Here is a 25,178-nt window from a genome sequence, read left to right as displayed (position 1 = left end):
ATAGAGCCATCTGACTACAGTCCATTTAGCCATCAGCAGTTAGAGGAACTAATGAACAACATCATTATTTTACTGAAGGGGATGAAGTAGGTGCTTTAGATAAATGGCAGCAACTTAAAATGCGTTTCAGAAGATAAATTCACTTTCTCTCCATTTACCTGCTAGCGTGACAAATTAAGAAAGAAGAGCATAAAAACAGAGCAGGAGGGAAAGCAGTGCAAAAGCTAACTGAGGTGATGCAACGGGCCCTTATCCAAACAAGTGCATGAACAGAGATTCTTGGAAGTGCTCCTAGTCAAATATAAACCAGGAACACTACACACGCCAGACTGCCTTGGAAATCCATGATAGAGCATGTGCAGAAGATTCACCTGTCCTAAAATAAGCTCCCATACCAAGCACCAGGAGCATTGTCTTTTGGGAACTCAGTGTCTACTCATGTCAAAGCCGTGTTCCACCTCATAACGAATTGCGAGTTCTCTGTTGGCCCACACGGGGCAGAGAAGCGCTTTAGCTATGGCCAAAACCACCAGTAGATTAACTTGTGCTGAAAGCAGATGATTTTTCTCTCCCCCCAAAATTAATCATTAGAAACCATGTATTTCTTGTTCTACAATCATCTCACGATCAACAAAGCAAGTATTTACTGAATACCCTTTCTTAAGTAACCAAGGGCAACGCAGAAAGCCTTTTATACCTCCTCTCTACACCAAAATAATGCAGCAAGTTATTTCTTGGTGGTCAAGACACAATGTGTTTACTGCTCCTTTCGTCCCCGAAAGGAGATGTGTTGTAACTCAGTCTGAGTAAACACTTTAACGTGTCCTCTGCAATTTGGCCTCACAGATGTAGAAGTATGTTTACACAGCACTGCCTCTGCTCTTTATTAGTTCTCCAGTACCTCACCGTTAAGGTCACAGGACAATGCACCTGTGCCTCCACACACACACCAGCTGCGCCATTTTACCAGCACCACCCGCTGAACCAAAGCTGACAGAAACTGAGGGGCCAGCTCCTCTCTGCTTCAAGGCGGGTTTGAGCTACCCTAAAAAAAAAAAAAAAAAAAAAAAAACTGGAGAAGCTCCTTGTGCCCTTGGGAAAGGGAGAAAAAGAAAAACTTCAGGGACTTGCTCTGGTAGACCCGCTTTGAGGAGGGCGTCGGACGGGACCACCCCGGGGGCACCTCCTCACCTCAGCCGCCCTGGGGAAAACTGCGGGTTGGAAACGCGGCCACGAGGAGCTCGGCCAGCCGTGCCCGCGGGCGAGGGGGGCACTGAGGTGTCGGTGACGAGGCCGGGGCGGCACGTTGGCCGCTTCAGCAGCGCCTCGAGGCGGGCGCTGAGGAGACGCCGCCATTTCGCGGCGGCGGGGGGCGCCCGGCGGCCCCTCACAGGAGGAGGAGGAGGAGGAGGCGCCCGGCGGGTGAGCAGCCGGCCCGGGGGGGACATGAGGGGAGAGACGGGACGAGGGGCCGGCGGGGGAAGGAGGCGAAGCCGCGGGCGAGCGCTCTCTCCCTCCCCTCTTACCAGCGGCTGCTCGTCCTCCTCCCTCGGCCTCCATCAGTGCCTCGGAGGCGGGCTCCGGCCGCCCGGCCCGCCCCCGGCCCCGGCCCGCGGGGGGATGGCGGCGGGGCGCTGAGGGCGGGACGCGAGGGGCCGCGGCCGGGCTGAGGGGAGAGGTGGCCGGAGGGGAACAAAGAGCGGAGGTTGCGATAAACCCTAACCCTGGCGCCGCTTCTCTAGGAGGGAAGGCTAAAAAGGGTGAGAAGGTGGCTCCAAACACAGGGCAAGGTGGTGGTGGGGTTAAGGAGCAGCTCCTGTCCTCCCCCCAATTCAAGCACCAGGCAAGCATCGCACTTCAACGTTAAAAAATGCTGAATAAGAGTTCTAAATTCTTCGCTTAAAAGGTCCAGTTTGACAAACGATAGGGCTAATGCCGGGTTCGTTAAGGGCTGGGAATAGTGAAGTGCAAAAATGATGTTTTTATGGCATTGTTCAGGCATGCACCGCAGTGATCTTCAGTCATGTGAAAGAGGCTTTTGAAAAATCTTGCCTGCTGCTCGATATTAAGAACTAAAGTAGAGGTAGGAATATGAAAAAGAATACACAGTTGTCAAAATTAGAAAACAGAATGCAGGTGTTGACTCCTGGGAGCCTTCCTACCGAGATTGTCTGATTGCTTAATTATTTCTAAAATAGCTAGCACAGGTATCAAAGTAAAAAATAGGGGGAGGAGGGGGAAAGTACATGGAAATAATAGTACATTTGCATAGAAACAAGCACACTTTCTTTTGGGCTTGCTGTTGGGGAACACCACTGGTTTCAGTCCCTCGGACACAATGCTTCAGGAACGTGCTTTAAGTGCCTCACGTTGCTGCTACACACTCTGCTCCCTGTCAGCATTTAAAAGAAAACTCCACAGGGTTGATCTTCCCTTCAAATATTTTTAAAAACATGGTAACAAAGACTTGTATTTTCTTTCCTCAACAAGGCAAAGCAATTTTTCTCTTCACAATAGGGCAACACAATTTCAGCACATACACGGGCACTCTCAAAGAAGCCAATGTCACACAGCCACCTCACAGCACATCAGTGAGTTTCTTCACATTCTTGTGATCACTTGAAGATTTGCACCTTCCAGCATTCCCCGAGTATCATGCATGTTCTCAGCCCAGAGGTTTCATCATCATATAGACCAATGGTCTATAGGAAATAACAAACTTTACACCAAAATGTTTGTCTCTTCTCTTTTTGTGACGTTATATTCCACCTACCTGTATGCCATCTTTGGTCTTCCCTGAGGATCATTTATTTTTATTGAATGCAAAAGAAATGTAAAGTGCTAGATGCTGAAATTTCTATTTAAAGTCCCATTATAGTTTAGTGTTAAATAGCATAACAGCTTGATTTCTCCCTCCTCTCATTAAACGTTGGACGGCTGAGATAAATTTGGAATATATTAAACACTTCCACTTAACAGTTTAACATGTTGGTTCGTTCTTGCCAATAGCAAGAAATAAAAAATCTATATGTAAGTAATAATAAAAGGGATAAAATTTGAAGAGCTGTTTCTAAATGAAGGGCCGTATTCAGTTTTTGTTACCTTCACCACTAAAGAGCTATTTGAGCAGTATTCTGGTACTTCTGCAATGTGGTGAGAGTGCATTTACAGAAAATACCTTTTCCTCTTAGCAGCTCAAAACCTTTTTAAACGTATCAGGCAACTGTATGGTAAAGTGTTCAAAGCGATAACGTTGGCTTTCGTGGTTGAGTTGTGTCCATTTCTTTTTGCCCCAAAATGAGTGCTATGCCAATCACGTTTGTATACAGCAGGAGGAAAAACAACCAGTGTTAGTTATGGCTGAGTCAGCTGTGTCTGTGATTTGCCTTCGAATAGCCAGGGCTCAGTTTCTTAATTGTAAAAGAGGGAGAAAAATTTGCACCAACCTCAAGTATCTGTATGCTATGAATACATATATGTGTGAGTGCTAATAGTAAAGCTACGCTTGTAGTTTCTCAAAAATTTAAAGAGTAGCTTTAATTTCAGTTGTTTCAGAGTATATGGATCTAACAGACATATCTATACCATGCAAGAACATCTAATAAAATGCCTTGTGTTTCCCAGCATTCAACCAATACCCTCCATATGTCTATAAAGCTGCTATAATGTCACAAACAAAACACATTCATAATTTTTTGTGTAGGAAATTAATTAAGCAACTGTAGGTCTTAAATCCTGTTTTATTCCTTGCATATGCTTTGTTCATTAGACCTCCCTATACAAGGTAAACTTAGATTATTATTTTTTTAATTTACCAATATCTATTTAAAAAGTAAGTACGTCTGAAATAACTGTGAGGACTGGTAGGTCATTGTCCTGTTCAGTATCACAGGAGAAGTTTTAGTAACCAGTAACACTGAAAATAATTGGTAAAAATCTTAATTGACCTAGGGGAACTAAAGGCTACAGCATTGTAGGTGCAATTCACTGAAGGTTGCATCAAATTTGGCATTATTTAAAGCTGAAGAGTTCTTCACATATACTGTATTAGCTGCTCCTTCAGCCTCAGTGGCTAGCAAAAGTGAGTTTTGCAAGTTGTATTAGTCAGGAAGAGACGTGGGCGGTATAATCAGGGTCATTTTATTTAAAAGAATCCACAAATTTCTCTCTCTCAGCGCAGGAGGATTCAGATGACAGAAGCAGCTCATAGCTCCAAACTTTGCTCAGCCACCACCCAATCCAAGAGATTTCTTCAGGCATTTTTTTCTTAAGGTCTCATAATTACCATCTCTCTTGAGACTATATAGTGGCTTTCTATTCTTAGTTTATTTCTCCTCTCTCTCTCACACACACGCATACACTTCCTACTCAAAACAAGACCCAGCAAAACCCTCTGCCCACATAGTTATAATTCCCGAGAGGACTTTCATATGCTTTTGTTTTGGGCAGTGACAATGTGCATATGTTTTGATTTCAGGCCCCCTATTGGTTCTTGCACTTCAGTTAATGAAGACAGACAATTAAGCTCCCCAGTTTCAACAAGTTATAACCCACCTTCCAGGGTTCCTTTGACCTTTTATGTTGGAGAGAAATTTTGTAATACGTTGTCCATTGGATGTTATTACCAAATAAATGTTTTCCTTTAGCAAATTAATATTTTCCTGTTTATTTTTAAAAGTGTTAGGTGCTTGAAGTATTTAATAAAAGGCATAAGATAAAGCTCAAGACTAGTAAATTAGGTAAGTGCTAGGAGGAAAAACATAAGAGTTGCCTCTCTGTATTTATAGGTGGTAAGAAAGAGGCACAAAGACAGTAGAAATGGACAGATAAATGTTTGTAGCTAATGAATTGTTCACAATTAAAGTGAATTACAGCTGTGCTGAAAACACAATATTCACAGACATACGATAAAATTGATTTAATTACTTTTGCTTACTTGTATATAAACAAGTTTCTGATATTGCAGGATATTTTTCAAAAAGTTTCTTTAAGACTTCTTTGTTCTTCCCCAAATACTGCTGTTGCTTGCCTGGTAACAGGAAAAGACATTTGGTGCAGTCCCAATTAACCAGGCTTCTATCTCTAATAATGAAACGTTAACAATTTGTTTTGAAAGTTGCATAGATCACAAACTATCCATGTAAGGTGAATCCCATGGATGAAACCTTTTTCTTCATCCCATAGAAATGTGCATGCTTCTGAACAGCTTGAATCAAAAAATAGATGCCCCAAGTGAGGAAGTCTGCCACAGGTGCATGAATTGTGATACTGTTGTTTGGAAGGGAAAGACAAGATTTCACCTGTTGGAGCATGGATTCGAAATCCACTGTGGTTGTAACTGGTAAGATTTTTTATTTTCTTCTTCTTTTAGCTAGAGATAGTATGCTCACACAGTAGAGCAACACATGGCAAGTTTCAGGGTCTCAGATTCATGGCAAGGTAAGGGAAATTTAAACAGGAGATGCTGCCTCATCACCACTAAACTAGACCATTAAATTAAATATATCAAAAGAACATGCCTGAACGTGCAGCACAAGGGACAGAATTTCTCTTTCTCTTGCTGGCTATAGCTGCTGCTGAATTACAGTGACAGAAACACCAGCTAGAGACTTCTGAGTTTTTTAAAAGGTTAAAGCTCTTAAGGAATGCTGCTGCTCACTATTCCTCTCATTGCCACTGGCTCATTTAAAGGCAATCATTACACATATCTTGACATGTGAGTTGCTGGATAATTTTCCAGTGTGGGTCATCTGAGGACGTAGGAATGAGGTTGAAGCTACATCAAAGAGATCTGCATCTTGCTGTTTTCAATTAAACACTTTTTTTTTTTTTTTTTAATGGCTCCAAGATGAGCAGAACTAGTTTGGCTCGCTCCAAACAACTGCAGTTGAAATGAATGGGAGTACAGAAGAGAGCAAGAGGTATTTGCTAACCTCTTAAAAGGCTGCCAACCTGGCTCTCTCCTATGATATTTATAGCATATAACTTTGATGGGCACACTTCTTTAGCACCTTATATTTTCTTCCTCTCCTTACATAGCCATTTAGGTGCAGAAATTATACTCGTTCAAATGGTTTCAGACTAGTGTGTCCCATTAGAGACACAGGTGCATCTTTAAGCTATTACAGAGATTATCACAGCATGCCTCTGTCACATTTTCACCTGCTCATAATATAAACCTGCTGGCACCGAGCCCAGTTTGTTATATAGTGCCTAATAATATTGAGCCAGTTAGCTCTTGAAGTTGTTGCAGGTATGTCAGTACTGTACAACTCTCCTACATTTACTCATTTCTTTTTGTAGAACAATTTTATCCCAAATGGCGGTTTCTTAAGGCCACGGCTGAGATGCATGGTTTTGTGAGCTATTTAATAACTGTATTACAATTCTACTGTTCCACACGCACACAGGTACACAAGCATGCACAACAGCTTCAGAATGAAGTGAGTGTCTCCCTAATTTCCCTCTGAAAATGGAGTGGGACTAGTCAGGTATTTTTTGTTCCCTGTGAATGTGAAATGCATGCTATTTCCCCTATTCCCTCTCCTCCCCCTAGTACAAACTTAAGCCTGAGGAAATCATTGGCAAAAGTATTAGCACCATCAGGCTTTTCATAATATTAAAGAGAAAATAGTGAGCAGTTACGAAATAAGTATCAACAAATTAAGAAATGCTTAAAATCTACCATTAATTATTAAAGCTGTCATAAACCTACATTTAGGCTTAATTGTTCCCATGTACAAGTAACTTTCAACATGCAAAACAGCAATCATTTGCTGTAAGTATTTATTTGTCCATTTGTAGATTTTTAAATATTTAAAAAGTGAAGCATTAAAACCATCTCACAAACCAGTTTTCCTGCCACCCAGTATCAAAGACTTGCCAACACAATGGACTGAGAACAGTAATTGAGATTAATAAAGATTGTGGGAGTATTCCATCAAACTCTTTAATGACAAAATGCCCATCTAGGTCAAAATGATTTTTTTTTTCTTTTTATTAAAGAATCTTGTAAAATTAAATCTAGTACTTTGGATTCAAAAAGTCCTTTTCCCTTTCCCCCTTTCTTTTCCTGTGGAGAACAAGTGATGAAAGATTTTGTCCAGTACCACAAAAAGCACATTTTCCCTGATGGAAAACTTAATTTTCTGTTACCTGGGATTAAAAAAAAAAAATTACAAATAAAATCCAATTTTACTCTTTCAAACATGCATGCCTTCATCTTCACGAGCCTTAACAATAAGAATAGTATGTTGACAGTGACCTGGGAGTATTTGACACCAGTTCATTTAGGAGTGGTATTTCTGCAGCAGATGATATCATCATCACCCAAATCATCACTTACATGAACCGTCCCACTGGCTCCAGTACATTTCCCAGCTTCAGTTAAGGACATCGCATAAGGAAGCCTTGACATGAATTAAGATTGTGGGATTAGCTCTTATGTCAGCACATATAAAAATAAAAATGCTATTCCTGTAAATGTTATAACGAGAAAAAACACTATCTTAAGAAAATGGCAACCTCCATAAACAAAAATATTATAACAAAGAACAAAATGTGGGTGCATACATGTCACCTAATGTCACCTACATGTCACCTAATCTAAACTTGCAGTGCAAACATAGGTTAAAAGCATCGTTTTTCCTTCCCAGGTTTTGGTCCCTTTAGACAACACCTGGTTAATTCTAGCTGGGAAGCAGTGAAGGTAAGCATAACAAAAAAAGGGAGGGAGGCGATCCAATCATAAACTGTTTCAAGGCTTTCTATTCCCTTCTAGAAAGTTACTTCTCGTGTCTTATTAAATAGAATTGTGCCTCTTAGAAAAGACCCCCCAACATGGAGGGAAGAGAATAATTAAGTTAAAATCATTTGCAAGAATATTTTTTTTTCCAAAATATTATTTAAAACATTTAGGATTTTTTTTTTTCCCTTGGGAATGGTGCCTTATCTGCAACTAATGCCACAGTTTATCTCTCTCTTCTGTAAACAGGCCATTCCATACCACAATGCATTTTATCACGTCTAAGGTGAATTCCTTCTCATACAAGCGTAGCCTGAGGGGCGTATGGTCTATTAGGGGAACTGAAATAAGGCTGTAAATATTTAAATTCATCAGGAGACTAAAATGAAAAAGGCAGCTATAAGTGGTGACTATATACTAGTGGTGACAGAAAGATAATGACCCTACAGGACTATGACTGTATTACAATTTTTGGTGACAGCTACTGAGAATCTGTCTTCAAAGTGAAGTGCAGTCAAGCCAAAATGATGGAAAAACAAGGAACTAGTAACTTTTTCCAAAGAGCAAAGCTATAGCAACCTCACCAACCCATACAGATTTTCTATTCTAGCTTTGCTGGGATAGGAACACTGAGTGGAACTTGGTGTTTGGAAGAACAGATCTATTATCCAAAGTCATCAGGGATGTTATCCCTGTAGGCTAACAAGAAACAAAAATACTTCTGTTATACCTTTCCACACCCCAGCCATCACACGAGACCCATAAATTATCTCAACTTCAACTTGACATGTGCCCTAAACCACAAATATTTGTCAGTTGACAATGTTTGTACTCATTATCTCCTGATTCCTATTGGTTCTAATTTTGGACACAATATCATCCGCTTCTCATTGAAAATAAAACATGTTCTTTATCTGCAAGCAAAACAGCCTAAAGCCAAAACGCACTGATGAGATGAGTTTTCTGTAACAATGCCATGCACTTGCTATGCCAGGAAGTTATATAACATGGACTACAGCATTCCATAATGAAACAGATGTCAGTCCTTGTGTATGGAGGATAACGAATCCATTTCCCTCTGGTGTGACACCCTCTGTGTGGAATTAATTTTTATTCATGCTGGTCATGCTGCTTTGGTTTCCTATTCCCTGGCAAAGGTAGTTAATCCAGACAATTCAGGGAAATTTGCTGCAAATCTGGAAGTACTTTGAATTTTGATAGGCTTTTCCATACTAAATAGCAATCTCATGGTATTGTTCATTGGGCTTGTTCACATGAGTAGTCCAATGGTCTTCAGGAAGCTCATGCACAGATATTAAAGATAGCAAAATGTAGACTTGGCTTGTGGATCCTGCACGGATCACTAAAGTGACATAAAGCCCTCCTGCTGAGTCTCTTTTCTGAGAATTAAGCAAGAGTACACTCATACTCGTCATCAAGGAAGCTCTGAGCAGTCAGACCAGAGCTACTGAATGGGATTATGCAGGATTAATGGTTGTGTAGCATTATCCAGAACGATCCTAATTAGTAGCTCAAAATGAATTGACACTTATCGAAAGCCAGGATACCACTGCAGTCTTGGTGATGTTGCAACACTGGTATCTGTTGTCTTAAGACTTCATATCCCAGGCAGGTCCTCACACCAAAAGCACCTCAACTCCTGTAGAAGTACGTGTATTGGGAGCCCTAGAATCCTAACTCTCAAAGTACAGCCTCACCCTCCATGCCTTTAGGAATGGAGCCTTTGCCAAAGAGCAATGGCTTCACTTTTGTGAGAAACACTCACTCTTACACGCATATGCTTCCTTAAAATCACTGTTGCCAGCTCCGTTGTAAGATGCTTTTTCACTCTCCACCTTGCTGATGGGATCAGCAACCTTCCTGAAGCTCTTTTCTTGCTGTAGGATGGATCAGACACTGATCCGGTGAGCACACAGCCATTCCAACAGTTGCATCCCTTCCATGCCCTTCACTGGGCACTCCAAAAAATAGTAGTGCCGTGTTGTTTCTCTTACAAATTAACTATTTACTACCTCCGATGTGGTGGAAAAGCAGATTTCCATTTTCTGTTATCTCCAAGAACCAGATGATAAGTGTTAATAAGACTTTACCAATCTCTGTTTCTGCTGGTTTAGAAAGAGCATTTGTTCTGAGTTTTTGGAGTTCTTATTGATGCTATGTACCTTGCCTCTTTTGTAACATGGAAATAAAATATTCAAAGCATGCGAGGCGTACCGTGCTATGTTTGCATTAACCCAAGTTCTCTTCGCAGCACAGGAAGCCTCGCACAGAGGGCATCCATCAGCATCACATCTATCGAGCTCTCTCATTCCTTAGCAAGTGCCCCTCTTGAGTGTTTAGGGAAAAGGAGAATCAAAAGGATCTGAAAGTACAGGTGAACCTGTCAATTCAGGGTCATTGAGAAAAGCTTTAGAGCTTTTATAGATGCTGTCACACGGCCCAACATGGTTGTCTAGCACTAGAAGCACAGCTTTTCTTCCAGAAACCTGTCTCACTAAGTTTTTCATGGTTCTCATAAGTCCATTCACCTGAAATACCCTCCTAAAATATGCATGAAATCTCCACCAGCAGCACTTTTAACTCTTGAAGCACAGAGCAGTCTCCCTAGAGGAAAACACCACCAAGCATTTACTCCACTTTTGCAGACAGACCACACTGAGATATTATGATGCGCTCTTCAGCACCACATGGGACCCTCGGAATCTCAGATTCCCTGAACTGTTTATTCTGTGTTACAGCCTGGTGGTCCCACCTAGCACCCCTTGATCTGATCCTGTTTCTGTGTGTCCTCCAGAAACTCCTGTCTGGTACTTGGCAGCTAAAATAGCCTAGCAGGACAATCTAGCACCAAGGTCGAAGTCTCCAGTTAATAGGGCACAAATGCAAGTTGAGTGACAACATTCACAGCAATTAAACTGTTAGTGCAAAGAACAGGTCACATTTCCAACTGCTTCTGGGAACTATGTTTGCTATCAGGAGATGAGGATCAGATCTCTGAGCGCAGTTTTTCATCCTGCCACTGGCCATGTGGTCTTTGGAAATTTGTCATTTAATCTCTCTCGCTCCCTCTCTGCTTTAGTTTCATCATCTGTGAAACTAAGACATTGCTATTCAGCTCCTCCATTGCTGTTCTGGAACTTTCTTACATCCCTGAAGCTTTAAAGAGGTATCTACAGGAGTAAGACAAAACAAAACAAAACACAAACTAAACCTGCAACCAAAAAAACCTTTGCAACATGATTGCAGACTGACTGGGTCAGCGGATATTTGTGTTTTTCTTTCTGCACCAACACATGCCTTTTCAAATAGTGTTCACAAAATTAACACACACAATATAACCCTCCACCCCCCGACTTCCAGGCAACCCAAATCAGTGGGAACTCAAGCAAGCTGTGTGAAATTTCCTGGAGTTTTCTAAAAGTTTAGGTTGCTTGTTGCTTGTAACACCCAGTGGGACACACAACCACTGCTTCTGAGCTCAACTGCTCTGTGCAAATCACCTCTGTTTGGAGAGGCGACATGGTCCAGAGCTCCTCTGAATTGGGGCTATGATCACCATCACTCCAGATTGTCAGCTGATAATGCTGGATTCCATTTCCCTTTTAGAAAAAAAATCCAACAACAACAACAACAAACCTTTATGCCTTCTTTTCAACCACTTTTCCCGCAAAAATGTCTTCCAAAACTTGTGTCATCCCTCAACATTTCCTTTTCTGTTTCAGTTACAACAGACAAAATTGTTTACTGAAATAATTCACCACTGTGAGCTCTTTAGTTTCCAGATCCAGTCTTCTTTTCTAACCATCTTCAGCCTCTCACCTTAAATGCAAAAAATATTCAGGTTGTTCCTTGTCTTAGCCTTCACCATTTTTGTTGTTTCGTTTGCACAACATCTGCTGTAATGGTGTGCAAGCCCGTGGTTAGGATTCCTAGACAACAGAGTAGTATACATTATTGACAACATGCTGGAATTTCGTGGGACGAAGCAAACTATCTGTCTTTGACACAAATTCCCAGCTCTGGGCTACCGGCCAGCTTCTGATTTTGTTCTGCACAAAAAGTATTCCTGCATTTTTCCTGTCACAAATGGTGACAACAGAATGTCAGTCCAGACAGCACAAGAGGAGAGTAGCCTAACAACTCCTCTCATCTCCAAATTCTGTACCGAAGTTATGGATAGTCAAGTACTTTAAGCCTTACAGTTAAAAAGGAAGAATCTCATTAAATGTTAAAATTAAAGATGTTTGAGAAAATAAAATGCTAATTGTGAACCAGCTGGGGTTTTCTTTTTTGGAAGCTAAGACACAGTGCAGCATTCTTAAGCAAGATGATGCAATGGCCTCTCAAAGACTGTCAGCGCCCAGAGGAAAAAAGGCTGGCAGTGTTCTCTAGATGTGTTTACTTCCCTGCAGGCATTGTTTCCTTGCTTGTGTCAAATAGTTTATTGAGCACAGCTAATCAATGTTTCCGCTGACAAGAAAATTGGAACAGTTTATATAGGAAGTCAGCGTTGAAGGGCAAACTTCCCAGTTAACACAGCTTAGAACTGTGGGCCCCATCCGCACAAGTATCCGTAGTAAGAAAGGAAAGCTTGAGGAAACAATGACATGGACAAAAAAGTTACAAATTTCTCCGTCTAATCAGATACTGCTGCTACTGCCTTTTTGCCTATGTCCTCCTTAGAAGCTCAGAAAATCTGTAGCTTCCTTTGGAAGTGGTCTCCTAGGATGCAACAGGAATTTTCAACCACCATTTTCCTTCTCTGGGACCGCTTTCTGCCTCAGATGCATCCTTTCTGCATCCTGCCACTGCAAGTATTCTACCTTCTACTTAGAGACCTATGCCTTGTTCCACTGACAAAACAATTTCAAGTTGTTTCCACATGCCATTCATCCCTGACTATTCTCCAGGACATCTTCCAACCATCTGGACAACCTGCTGATTTCAAGGATGCCTTTGTTTCTTTCACCTCAAACCTGAGCACCATTTTTGTTTCCTTTGGGAAAGGATCCTATGCAGAACTGCAACTAAATGACAGAGAGATAACATCGCAATAAATAACATTTCCTTCTTTTACCAGGGAACCATATTCTAAACCAAAACGCAATTAAACCCTTTCTAAATGTGACCTCGTACTGACAGTACAGCAGAGGTTACCTGAAGCATTTCAAGCCAGCTGAATGTGAATTCTCTCATGTGAATTCTCCCTCATTTGTGTCTCCAGAAGCGCAGGTTTATCTACTAGGTCTTCACGAGGAACAGATCGTAACTGCATCAAAGCATAATACATACTTTCAGCGTGGATCTTTTCTAAGAAATCCTGCATTTCATGGTTCCCCACGGACCGGTCCCTAAGCAGTAAGAATTACACAAACCACCCACTGGACACTGAGCATCCCTTTGGAAAATACAACAGTGGCTCAACACAGATGTGACATTAGGAAACAATGGGGCTAGGAAACAATGCATTACAATGCTCTTCCATATGTTTTCTCAGTTGGAGCAGCCCAATTTCTTTTATCACAGTGAGAAATCCAATGTTCTTATATCCCCAACATCCATCATGTTTTTTTTGTTTGATTTATTTTTTTGTATTTATAGGAGCTGTCCAAGAGAGGCCTTGGTAAAACCATAGATCTCCGTATCATGGAACTGCCAGTGGTTTACCAAAAAGCAAAGGAGCAAGTCCTCAAGATATGGACAACTCTTCAGCCACTAGTGAGTAGTTAGTTACAAGGTTGGGCAATCGTTCTCTTAATTTCTGGATAATACTATTTTCAGTGGATCTTTAAAAAGATTTCTAAAAGATTATTGCACAACATGCATCAGACAACTCTGGATAGTGACTATTAAAACAGTGATAAAGGTTTCAAACTGAACTTTGGAGCACACAATAATTAGCATGCTGTTTTAACTCTGTGCCATTTAAACAGCAGAACTGCATGCAGAACAAAGTAAAAAATATCCACCATAAATTGCATGGTGCAAAAAAAAAAAAAATGTACTGAAGCATTGAAGTCCCTAGTTGACTAGACACAACAAAAAAACAAACCAGAGCACAATTTTGTTCTCATTTATAATCTCTTATCAAAGTTTTCTTTAGGCATGAGCTACAGCAAGACTCCCTACCTCGCAGCTAGTATTTCACATAATGCTTGGCACTATTACATTACATGTTTTTAAAAAACAGGTCTCATTTTTAATTTCCTGTTATTCACTCCGGTGGGAAAAAACAGCTTACTGTTCATGTTGGGCTGGCTTCATCCGCCAAAGCAATCATCATCCTTGAGCAGTGTGGGAAGAACAAAGGCTACAAAGAGATGGATGCTTGTGGTTTTCACCCAGAAGGTGGCTGTTGCATGCTAGATGGTCCGGAAAAGATTGAATCTACAATTAATATGAAGACTCTCTGGAAAAACATTTCAGTGGAAGGGATTGATATAATCTTTTCCAGAGATGCGGGAAGGTAAACATTGCGTATCGGGGTCTCAGAGTAAACGCAGAAGTAATTCAGCCAGCTCAGTTAACCTTGAAGAATCTTTGCAATAACTTTTCCTCCAACCAAAATCACTTTGAAGCAAGGTCTTCAAGTGGCATAATATGAAACCAGGATAAATTTAAATTCTGTGTAGAGAAGCCTTTGTGAAAAACTACAGTCAGTAGATGTTTTTTTCCATGGATTTATGAATTCCAAAAGAAACAAGTTTCAACATAGCACACCCTGTGATTACCAACTCCAGTAAACCTGTGCTATTATAGTCTGAAAGCAATACTGACTGGTAGCAGATTTTAATCTATCTTTCCCAACTGGGAGGGATACAAAATGTAAATACATACACCGAAGAACAAAACAATTACAAGTACCTTTAGAACACTGTCTGTGATCTCATCATGAGTTGCAGTAGTACTGAAGCAATTTTCTATTAAGATTTCTTCATTTAAAAGAAAAACAAAACAAAACAAAATTATTGTTATTTTTAATCGCTTATCTTGGCCTGTGCTTTCAGGATTTGGGTCTCCAAGCTAAAAAGTAGGGTGATAAGGGAAAGAAAAGAAAAAAGAAAAGAAACAATCTCATCATTACTGTGTGGTTTTATGATCCACACCAAAAAAAAAAATTATTAGTGTACTGTAATGGCATGGTTGTAGTTCCAGTGGGGCTGTGTTACCTTTCTCATCTGACTTGTCTTACAGAAACCTAGAAAAGAATGCATGTCTTGTGATTTTATTTTTATTTTTAAAGTTCCTTCTGGGTGAGTGTCTGAGAAACTGAATCATCAGATAAGGAATATTTGTTTCTCAAGCTTGTTTCATTTCAGCATTTCCTTTACTCACTAAACAAATGTGTTGAATAATTTCATAAACCAGATATGGTTTGGCTACTTAAAGAATATTTAAATTTAATCAAAGTTTACCGTTCCTTTATCCAGGTTTCTGTTTCTGTTTTGTTCTTAATATTTCAGGTATATCTGTGATTACACCTATTACGCTTCTCTGTATTATGGCAATGGAAGAGCAGCTTTCATCCATGTGCCTCCATTATCCAAATCGGTAACAGCAGACTCTCTAGGAAAAGCATTACAGACAATTATCTTAGAAATGTTAAAACAGTGCGGGGAAGAAAGAGAGTAAGATGGATCATGAGAGGGAAAAAAAAAAGAGTATTTCTTAGAATGCAATTCCTTACCTCTTAGAAGTAGCAAATCTAATTGTTATTTAAAACCCTTATATAAAAGATTTTTATATTCCAAGTTATTTTTAGCGAAATCTCCTTACAGAAAACAAACTACTCTGGCGTAAAAAGCTTAAGAGAAAAAAAAACAACAACAACAATTCATAGTTTGTATTGCTAACAATGATAAGGTTGCTTCAGATTTAAGAAAGTGTGTGAATGTGGACTTAAAAGTTGTTACATGCTTTCTAAAATCTTTTAAGTTTGTTTTTTTTTTTGGAAATTTTAGAGAAAACAAGAAACATTTGGGACGCTCAATCCTAGTTCGGAAGGGCAGAAAAACATTACTACAGATTTACTGAATCAAGATCCATGCTTGCAGCTCTAAGGACATGCAGCACTGGATCTCAGAGGTCCTCAGTCCCTGCTCAAGTCCAACGAGATAGTTCATCTAATAGAAGGTGCCCATATAAAAACTTCAAATACAGGCGAAACCAAAACACACACAGGGGTCCGGTTATCTGAATGTTTCTTCAGATATCTGTATCTCTTGAAGACCCGCTGTAAACACTGGTTTTCACATCAAAAACAGATTACGGAGCTGGGGTGACTTAAAAAGAGAGCAAATAAAAAGCTAGAATCTGGCAGACACTGAAATGCTGTTAGTAATTTGGGTTTAAATTGCCCCAAAACACCATTTACCCCAAATTCTCAGTATCTGTCCCAAAGGAAAACACTGTAGTCCTTCCACAAAGCACAGAACAAAGACAACAGTCTTTCAGTACAATGGGTCATGGCTATTCAGGGATTTATACATCAAAAATCAAAAAGCTAACTTGTCCCAAGAAAGGCAATCATTGAAGCACTGTGCTGTGGAATGCGTTATGGCACATCATCTTTCTTACAAAACAGGAACCAAATGAGATCCCAAGTTGTAAAACTCGGGATCAGACAGTGACAGATCACTTCTGCGCTTCTCCCCTGCCAAGCCAGGCTCCTCGATGTCTCAGACGCGGCTATATACAGAAGCACTACACTATTAATGCTGGAGAAGACAGAGGTTTGTAGTGTCTTCTGTAACACACACAGAATGGCAACGCATGCTCTCCTTAGTAATTTTGCTAGTACCAAAACAGACAATTATGACATAAAGCTAGCAGTTAATTTTCAAAAACAGTCAGCAGAATGAAACAGCAGCACCTTAATATAGGCATCTGGGATTTTTCTAAGGAAAACAAAAGCTCGTTTCCTCAAGTGTCATGTCAGTAAAAAAGGTCAACAGCCAAGGACAACCTAAGGGCTCAGACGCCTGAACAAGCTCTGGGCCACCACTGTGCCCTAGTCAAGACTTTGACAAGAGTCAGAGGAATTGGAAATGTCAGATGTAATGCTAGTTTCCTTGCCACTATCTTTGCCAACAGTCTTTGCAGAAAACCAATAACCCCATGCTGGATGGATGAATGCCTCATCTACGGATTGCTGTAGAGGTAAATAAAAGGGTTTCCTTCGAATAAATAAATAAAAATGCTTCCCTTATTGAAAGAAACCACCTACTGCAAAGCAGGACCCAAAAGTCCCATTGAAAAAGGGCCCACAAACTCAGCGTCATTGGATTAAAATATTTTAGATTTCAACACAACATAATGGCAGTACTGACCTCCACAAAGATTTTTTTTCAGAGTTGCTCAATCATATGCAGCCAAAAGGGCAGAAGAAAAACAGATCTACTTTTTTTTTTTAAAGCTGTACTTGCTCTGCAATAAGTAACAATAAATTCAGAAAGAGACAAATGCATACAGAATTCTTTTATTTAACTTAAATCATGTAGTACTGAAACTACTAGAAAAAAGCAGAGTAAGAGAAACTAAAGGAGCCTTAGCTTCAGCCATTCAAAATAGACAAAGTTTCTTCTTTTCATAATGTAAAGAATCCCGAGTATATCGCAATAACAGGAATAAATTCTTACAACAGAATATACAAAAACATTTTGAATTTTTTTTTTTTATCTACTGATTCATTTTAATATAAACACAGGAATTTCTTTAGGAATAATTTATACACAGCAAGTCTTTTTTATGTAATAAATTGGCCATGTTATTGTTTAATTTTCTCTTAAAAAAATTTAAACAAGAAAACTTGGAAAATGTTGTATTTGCAACTGCATCCATTCCTTAGCACTTTCTAGTTTTGTTTTTGTCCCAGAGGTAGACAAACTCTGGCCAATCCTTTCATCTCAAACCTCACTGGTTTAGAAAACAGAAGAGCTGACTTTAAACAATACCTAAATCATCGTAACACTTCAGAAATGCAGTTAGCCTAATTTCAGGGGGGGGAAGGGATCTTCAGTATTCTTAAATAAAAATAAATAGGGACCCTGCTTTGCCTCTTTCAACAAAGCTTCAAATGGTACTCAGTATCTTTAGAGGCTGCATACAAACTTTTAGAACGATGAGACATCTGCAAATAGTTCTTCAACAGTCATTACAAAACTGTCTTCCCTCTTTCTCTTAGGCAGTCGTATCCTTCAAACCACCTGGCAACCGTTAAGCAGGTACTGAACAGCACAAGTGAGACTGCGTAGCAGCAAAACCCGTTCTGTTTCCCGAACCAGTGAGGTTCGTGTAGTCCATTTAGTTAACTGCACTAGACAGTAAAGTGAAATGACCAGTTAAGATGATCCCACCCCAACCAGAGGGCTCTGGAAGACCAGGATACTGAAGATACAGAACATTTCCCCAACTTCTTTATTCATTCGCTGTATACTGGGACACAAAGCTTGGGTGGGTAAGGGGAGGGGGATGAGCCATGAATTGGACAAGTTAGCAATCCTTTTTGGCATATTGTAAAGCTAGCTAGTAAACTGGTACCATCAAAAAAAAAAAACTGATCACATACAGACACACCCACACAGACACAGAAAAGTGCCCTTAAATTATATTTTAGGCATTAATAAACTACAAACATTTTATAAAATTATTCTATGTACTTACAAAACGCAATGAAACATTTAATTAGTTCTTGTAAACCAGATCTTCGTCAACTGACTACCCGTAATCTACTGGACTTAAAGCCCTATTGAAAATGCTAATGGATTACTAATCAACGTAACGCATACAAAAAAAGATGGATGCACACACGCACGCACGCATACAACCTAGTGATAGTCTTAAGGTACTTGCAAAACAGACCAAGTGTAGGTTGAGACTGATTCATACAGATCGATAATAAAAACCATCAAACTCCCGTTAACGAGTTTACTACTTCAGCTGGAAAGTCAAAAGGTTTATTTACAAGTACCAATGATCAGAATCTGAGCTCTGCTGCTGTCCCACACACCAAGCTCAGGAAACAACTTCAAACTTCTGCCAAGCCCTGTGTCTTTGTAAATACGCATTTCCATATCCTTTGTTTTCATACGTCTCCATACAAATACTTCTCAATTCTGATTTACCTGGCTGCACTCAATATTGGAGGCTGCTTTTCACCTCTGAGCAACCAGTTCTCTGAACTGAGGCATCCTTTGAAGCCCTCCTGCCTATTTGCAGTTCTGTATCTTCAGCACCCCTGGCCACTGTGTTTTTTCTACACATCATTCTTAAAGTCTTGTCTGCACAACTACTCATGGGTTAAGTTGCAATATCTGGCTTTTATCACTGGTTAGTAAGGAGTGGATCCCTTGCACCTTCCTCCACTGTTGTTTAGCCCAGTGATTAAACACGCTGTTGACAAACAAAATAAGAACAACAGGAAACAAGTGTTACTTGCACTAATGGAATGAACAGGGTTTAAATATATATATATCTATATTATAGATATACATATGCAGATATCTATATGCATATATAGATATATATGTATGGAGTTATACCAACAACAGGAGTGTCATTCACTTAGACTCAGATTGTACTGAACACCCCTCGGCAGTTCCCAGAGGACCTGAGAGCAGTTCCGTCTGGTGACCAGTCGTCCTGGGCAAACCGGGCTTCACTTGTTTCTAAACACCAACAGGAGCATCAGTGCGAGCATCCCTGGAATCATACATCACTTAGAACCAGCTTTACAGAGCAGAGGCATCGTGCTGAGAAAGACTTGGCGGACACAGGCTGGCCTCAAACTTCCCATCACGCTTGGCTTCTGCGTCTACTTTATCGCTCCCCTGAAAGTGCATCTCAGCACCGAGCAGCTGACACTTCTGTGCTTACATAGGAGCCACCTTCCTTTGCAACCAAACCACCTTCTGTGCCACTGCGAAGCTTTGCAATGCCAGTCAGGTGAGAACAACGGCCCGAGTGCTAAATCAAAGCCTCCCCCACTGCGATGACAATTTGTTAGCCTACTGCAATTAGAACATCTTGGTACCATTTGTCAAAATGCTGGTTTTCAGGACTGGGCGGGCTTTTGCTTTTAATTTATAAACAAATTGGATTACTTTAACTTTATTCAAACATAGCTCAAGTTCTAAATAAATTTTCCATACCAGACAAGCCAGTGGTCTCAGGGAAGAACAACATTACAAACCATATTATGACTCTATCAAGCCAACATTAATTCTCAGTTGTTCACATGCATAAACAACTTGATTTACTGTCCAAGGGAAGTCTGCATGAAAAACCCATGTGAATAAAGCTATTCAAAATGCACAAAACACAACAACAAAAAAAAAAGCTATGGAAACAAACAGAACAAAAAAGTAATTAAGCTTGAATTGCAAACACAGAACACAATGGTATCATGAAGGTGGTTTGGTCCAGGAGAGCTGACTGTCATCACACATGCGTACTTTTAGTCCCATGACTGTCTTCTATTGAAGTGCTTTTTGAAATGTTTATCATGATGGGTGCTACGTCATTAGTGTTTCTTCCTAATGCATTTTTAAACCACCTACATAAAATTATAAAAACCAGTAACTTGGACAGTTTTAACAAAACCCTCCTAGCCAGCTGAAAGATCTGAGGATCTCCAGTTGTGGTAATCAATATGTGCAAGAGAGGGGAATAGTCACTACACCAAAAGGTCACAAGAAGCTCAAAAAAAGGGGGAAAACAAAAACAGCATAGTAAAACCTTAATTTTTTTTTTTTTCAGGGTTTGAAAAATGCTCCCTCCAAAGACAAACCCTGTAGTACTTAACCACAGGACTGTATATTCAAGAGGCCATGTACAGCTCCAAGTAGCCAAGCACCACATTATTCAGATACCACAACCAACACCTGCACGAACAGCTGCCAGAGCTGGAAAAAGAGAAACATTATACATCATGTTGATGGCAAGCTCGTGTTAGTCCTGTGTGCCTGTAAACCAGTTACACGCTGTCAGAGGGCAGTTAAAATTTGATGGCTGGTCCATCAGAATCCACAGTTACGAAGCATATAAATGGGGGATGAAAAGGGAACTGAAGTTTTACTGGCACATTAAAAAAAAAAAAAATCAATTCAATGTTAGTTTTGAAGAAAAAAAGAAAAAAAAAAATCAGTGCTTTCATTAAACAGAAGCAGCAAAGATCCAAAGCTGTAAACTTGATGTAGTAATATCATCAGGCAGCCCAGGGCAGGTTTTTTCACTGTTTTGGTCAAAAAGAAAATAAAAAAAAAGCAATGCTTGCTGTATGAGCCAAATGAATGCTGATTCAGCCAAGTATCTTCTTGGTGCTTGTGGTATCTGAGGAAAGACTGGCAGGAATGACTTAGGACAAATAGAAAGTCCATTCCTTTATTCTAGAAACTCTTCTGGACCTGCAAACATTGTAAACAAATCATTTCTATAACAAATTTGATCAAATACTCATGATTTAAAGTTCTTATATCAGGTCACCTATTTGTCCACTCATTTAAACATGCCATGACAACACATTAAAATGGCTTCGTGTTTCCTTAGAATAACCTTAAGTCAGTCACCTCTTGGTTTTCTCTCATAGTAACAAATTGGGACCAAAAAGGCCAAGCTCCTTGGAGTTGAGGCAAATATTCTGAAGTGACCCTTTGTGATGAGCAGTGACTGTTCCCCTCCAGAACCTAGAGCATGTGGTTTATGGAGTGAGAGGTTACCAGTATCAACGGCATTTATTGGCTGCTGAGAAATGTGAGATGTATTTTTTTTATATACACACATATAAAAAAATAAGAGTGAGGTAGATAAATGTTTGAAAAAAATCAAAAACTGTCCCCCTGTCATACTCAAAAACCCTTATCTCAGTATTTAAATTTATTATGGGGCATCTCTACAGTGATTTAAACTGATATCACAAAAATAAATAAAAAAATCCTACATAGAATACCTTCTTAATTAACTTTTTTGTCTTTTTCATTTTTAGAAGGGAAAAATAACTATGGGACAGAGGCAAGAGAAGATAATGGGACCTAAACTACACAAGCAAAAAGCACTACAAACTTTTTAAAATCTCCAGTCAAAACTAGCAATCAGTATATTTTAATTCTTTGTTCTTACTCAAAAAGATTTAAACATTTCCATCCCAGAACCACCTCTTCACTGCCATCATTTGGTTGGATCAGTGCTAAACAAAGGCTTAGATGCTGTAACTAAGATGAGCAACTGGTACGACTCCTTGGTTATAGACTTGATGATGGCCCCCTCCTTCCCTTTTCACCAAGGCTTCTGCAACTGAACAAACAAGCTTACTCATTTTCTTTTGTTCTGAGGTTTGGTCTATGATTTAAGCAACAGGCTTGGACTTGTACAGGTTTCCATAGCTGCCAACACGTAGCTGTTTGCTAGCCGAGCCACTGGCCTCAGCTATGTGCTTCCACCCTGCCCCATGGAAATGGCATGCTGTTTTGTTGCATTATTTTGTTTTGACCAGGGGTGCAAAGTGCAGCCCAAGGCATCCTCCACGAGGGCTTCCTCAGCAGGAAGGCGAAGAGCTGGGGCCAGGTGGTGAACGGCCACCCTAAGAACGCCCGGCACCGCCAGCTGCAATCGGTACAGCTCTCGCTCGTGGGTGGAAGAGTTAAAAGAGTCATTTTAAAAATCAGTGACCCAAAAGCCTGGCGTCTGCTGTTGTACCCAACAAATAAAAAAGGTGTGTGTCTGTCTGTCTGTGTGGGGAGTGTGTGTGGGGATGGGTGGGTGGATGTGTGCCACGACCAAAACAAGCAGGGAGGGAAGGAGGGGGAGGACCCTTGTACAACAATGAATATAAACACTGAACAAGAATGTACTAAATATTTAACCTTTTTTCTGACCTGAGTTTGTATCATGCCTTGCACTGTAACAGACTCGCATGCTGCCTGGGCAGAGGTTAGTGGGAAGGAAGGAAAACCGGGTTTTAAAAACACCACACCGCTGCCAGAGTGTTTCCACGCAGGGTGTCCCTTCTTTCTCCATGTCCTCCTCAAAAGCCCTGTAACCCACACAGCCAAGATGTTGTAAAACAACTAATGGGAAAAAAAAAAAAAAAAAAAAAAAAAAGGAGGAAATGTATTTATAAAAAGGCATTAAACAGTTCATGGCAAATCATATGAAAGGTATCAGTTACTGGGAAGGAAGAAGTAAAAGTTACACACTATAGTACAAAGCATAAGAAAATCTGTTGAAGTGGGAAGGAAGGGAAGGGAAGGAGGGCAGACCTGAAGGTTTTCATAGATTAAATCCACAAAGATAAAGAACAAAAAAAATAGCAGCTTTTTTCTGTACAGACATATAGATGAGTATCTGAACCGTAAAAAAGTTATAAAAGTGACACAAAAGACAATGTGTATGCAAATGATCCATGGTCTAACATAGAACTGCAAGACCCTTCGAGAAGTCTTAATAATAAAGAGAAAAGGTCAACAAAGCATTATATACTTGAATCCGGTTACTGCTTTTTTTTGTCTTCTCCAATTTTTGTTTTATAGGTGTTTTTTCCTTGCAAGCCTGTGAAGGAAGGCAGGCTGCAATGATGGAGATCTCTGCCGGTTTTTTCATGTTTTTCATGTTTCATTTTTGGCGTGCGGTTGAATTTTTTTACTTTTTATTTTTTTTTACAAAATGCACACGTTTGTTTAGCTCACCACTGCCAGTTTTGTCCAGAATTCATAGGGATGGGGACAGGAGTGGAGAGAGGGCTGTTTCTTTACCCCATCCCTTTTATCTTCTCCATCGCAAGAAAAAAATCACGTTTTGTCCAGTTTTGAAAAAAGGTCTAGACAATTTGATTTTTGTTTTTATTTTAAATACCAGTGTATGATTGAATAGAATTTATTGGTCAGGATCTCCTTTAAACAGAGCAGTTGATTACTGTGCTCCTTCCATGCCTACAAAAAAAAACAAAAACAAAAAACAGAGTTCATTTTTTTGGCAAAATTTGGCAGCGTTGAAAATGGTAACAACCTTGGACGAATGATGGCCCTTTTTTATTCTTTTACGTGTTCCTAAAAAGATTAAAGAGCAACATTAAAAATCCAGTCTTTTTAAATTTTTTTTTTTTTTTTCTGTGTGTTTTTGTTATTTTTTTGTTTCTTTTTTTTTTTGTATGTGTTTTTTTGTTTTGTTTTTTTTGTTTTTTAATAAAGACCTACAGTGTTAGGCAGGTGCTTGCAAAGGTACTGGGGAGCCACCTGGCCTGCGATATCTTTGATCTGATAAAAGTGCTGTACGGTTGAACTTGCACGCAGATATGTTTCCCATTATGAAGCAAAGACAGAGACAGAAAGAGAGAGAGAGAGAAGAAAGAGAGAGAGAGACATCAGATCTCAAGTTTTCTGTTGCTATTAAGTGTTAACATTAGAGTTTTAAAAGGCCAACTGTGTGCCCCATGAATGGAGTCCTTTACTGAAACAAACATCTGCTTGCATATTGAAAAAAGAAAAAACGATAACTTGTTTACTGAAAAAAGGGTTCTCCCAAGTGCAGCTATGGCAGTTCTGAAGATCCACTGAGGTACAGTAGGCTTTGAATATATTGTAATTTTCTTTCTTTCTTCCCCCAATACGTGTGTTTTTTCTGTGTTTTGTTTCTGTGAGATTCTGGTTCTAAGGATCAGCAGGCCGAAGACTGGGGCAACGGTAAGGCCCTCTCGTTCTTGCGTCCCCCGTTCATGTGTGCGTACGGCTGTCTCTCCTCGAAGCTGGCCCGAAGGACCACCACGCCTGGGCCGTTCTCGGCTTTGTGTCCTGAGTGCTTGTCAGTGGGTTGGAGGGTGGAGGAGGGATCTAAAGGAATGCTCTCCATGTTTTCAGTCTCCAGGTCAAGCTCCTCTGTATCCGGAGGCTTGTTCTCTTCACTGTAGAAGAAGGAGACCTCTTTGAACGCTGGATCCAGCTCGTCTTTAATGCTCCCGATTATTTCCAGGAAGGAGGGCCTCATTTTCGGGTTGTACTGCCAGCACATGCGCATCAGTTCAAACCTGGACAGGAAACACAGAGCACAACCATTTACTGAGGTGTTTTACGAGCCCTGACTGGGGAGCAACCAGCCGTGACTGAACGAGACCACGCGCTCAGGAAATCACTCAGTTCTGGTGGAAGATGAAGCGATGCAAGTTTTACAGGCCGAGATCCCTGTGACACAAGCTGACCTTTCTGAGCACTGATTTACTTCTCCAGCTCCTATCTAAACCTTCTCAACTCCCTTCCACGCACACTTGCCTATAAAGCCATCTTGTGGATAGCTGGTATCCAGAAGCACTGCAGATGTTCATCCCAGTTTGGTGTTTCCCTGGTTTTCCTCCACAATGTCCTGTACTTACCCAATCGTACAGCAAACTGATAGCGCCTCTCAGAGCATCTTTTTCAAAGAACCAGTC

The 25,178-nt window shown here is 40.2% G+C and overlaps 3 protein-coding genes across 32 annotated transcripts in view; 1 reads left to right on the top strand and 2 right to left on the bottom strand.

Annotated features, from left to right (window-relative positions):
- The window catches only part of LOC137863007 (protein FAM169B-like), a 262,188-nt gene extending 260,536 nt beyond the window's left edge, over positions 1-1,652 (bottom strand). For 25 of the 26 annotated variants that reach the window (XR_011100621.1, XR_011100624.1, XR_011100626.1 and 22 more), the window contains exon 1: positions 1,527-1,651. Coding sequence is in view for 1 of the 26 variants with exons in the window: in XM_068695772.1 (XP_068551873.1) it covers positions 1,527-1,560 (34 nt within the window). In the remaining 25 variants the exon portion in view is untranslated. Of the gene's footprint in view, positions 1-1,526 lie in introns of all 26 variants that reach the window. The other variant, XR_011100644.1, reaches the window with a different exon arrangement.
- On the top strand, positions 1,046-18,320 carry PGPEP1L (pyroglutamyl-peptidase I like). Of its 4 annotated transcripts, XM_068695776.1 has the most exons (8): positions 1,046-1,422; positions 5,185-5,341; positions 7,656-7,708; positions 13,367-13,483; positions 14,002-14,231; positions 15,229-15,316; positions 16,859-16,924; positions 17,949-18,320. In XM_068695776.1, exons 2-7 carry the CDS (start codon positions 5,311-5,313, stop codon positions 16,895-16,897), a joined length of 558 nt encoding a protein of 185 aa, XP_068551877.1. In that variant the 5' UTR covers positions 1,046-1,422; positions 5,185-5,310; the 3' UTR covers positions 16,898-16,924; positions 17,949-18,320. The 4 variants fall into 4 exon arrangements, with proteins under 4 accessions (XP_068551877.1, XP_068551878.1, XP_068551874.1 ...); XM_068695777.1 differs by lacking the exon at positions 15,229-15,316; XM_068695773.1 differs by having other exon boundaries at positions 1,047-1,422; positions 15,229-16,924.
- The window catches only part of IGF1R (insulin like growth factor 1 receptor), a 175,480-nt gene continuing 167,529 nt past the window's right edge, over positions 17,228-25,178 (bottom strand). For both annotated transcript variants that reach the window (XM_068695769.1, XM_068695768.1), the window contains exon 21: positions 17,228-24,779. In XM_068695769.1, the coding sequence (XP_068551870.1) occupies positions 24,413-24,779 (367 nt within the window). In that variant the 3' untranslated portion in view covers positions 17,228-24,412. The remainder of the gene's footprint in view (positions 24,780-25,178) is intronic.

Source organism: Anas acuta, chromosome 12 (genome assembly GCF_963932015.1).
Source record: "Anas acuta chromosome 12, bAnaAcu1.1, whole genome shotgun sequence".
In the NCBI taxonomy this organism is placed as follows: Eukaryota; Metazoa; Chordata; class Aves; order Anseriformes; family Anatidae; genus Anas; species Anas acuta.
This window is presented reverse-complemented; position numbering and strand designations above follow the sequence as displayed.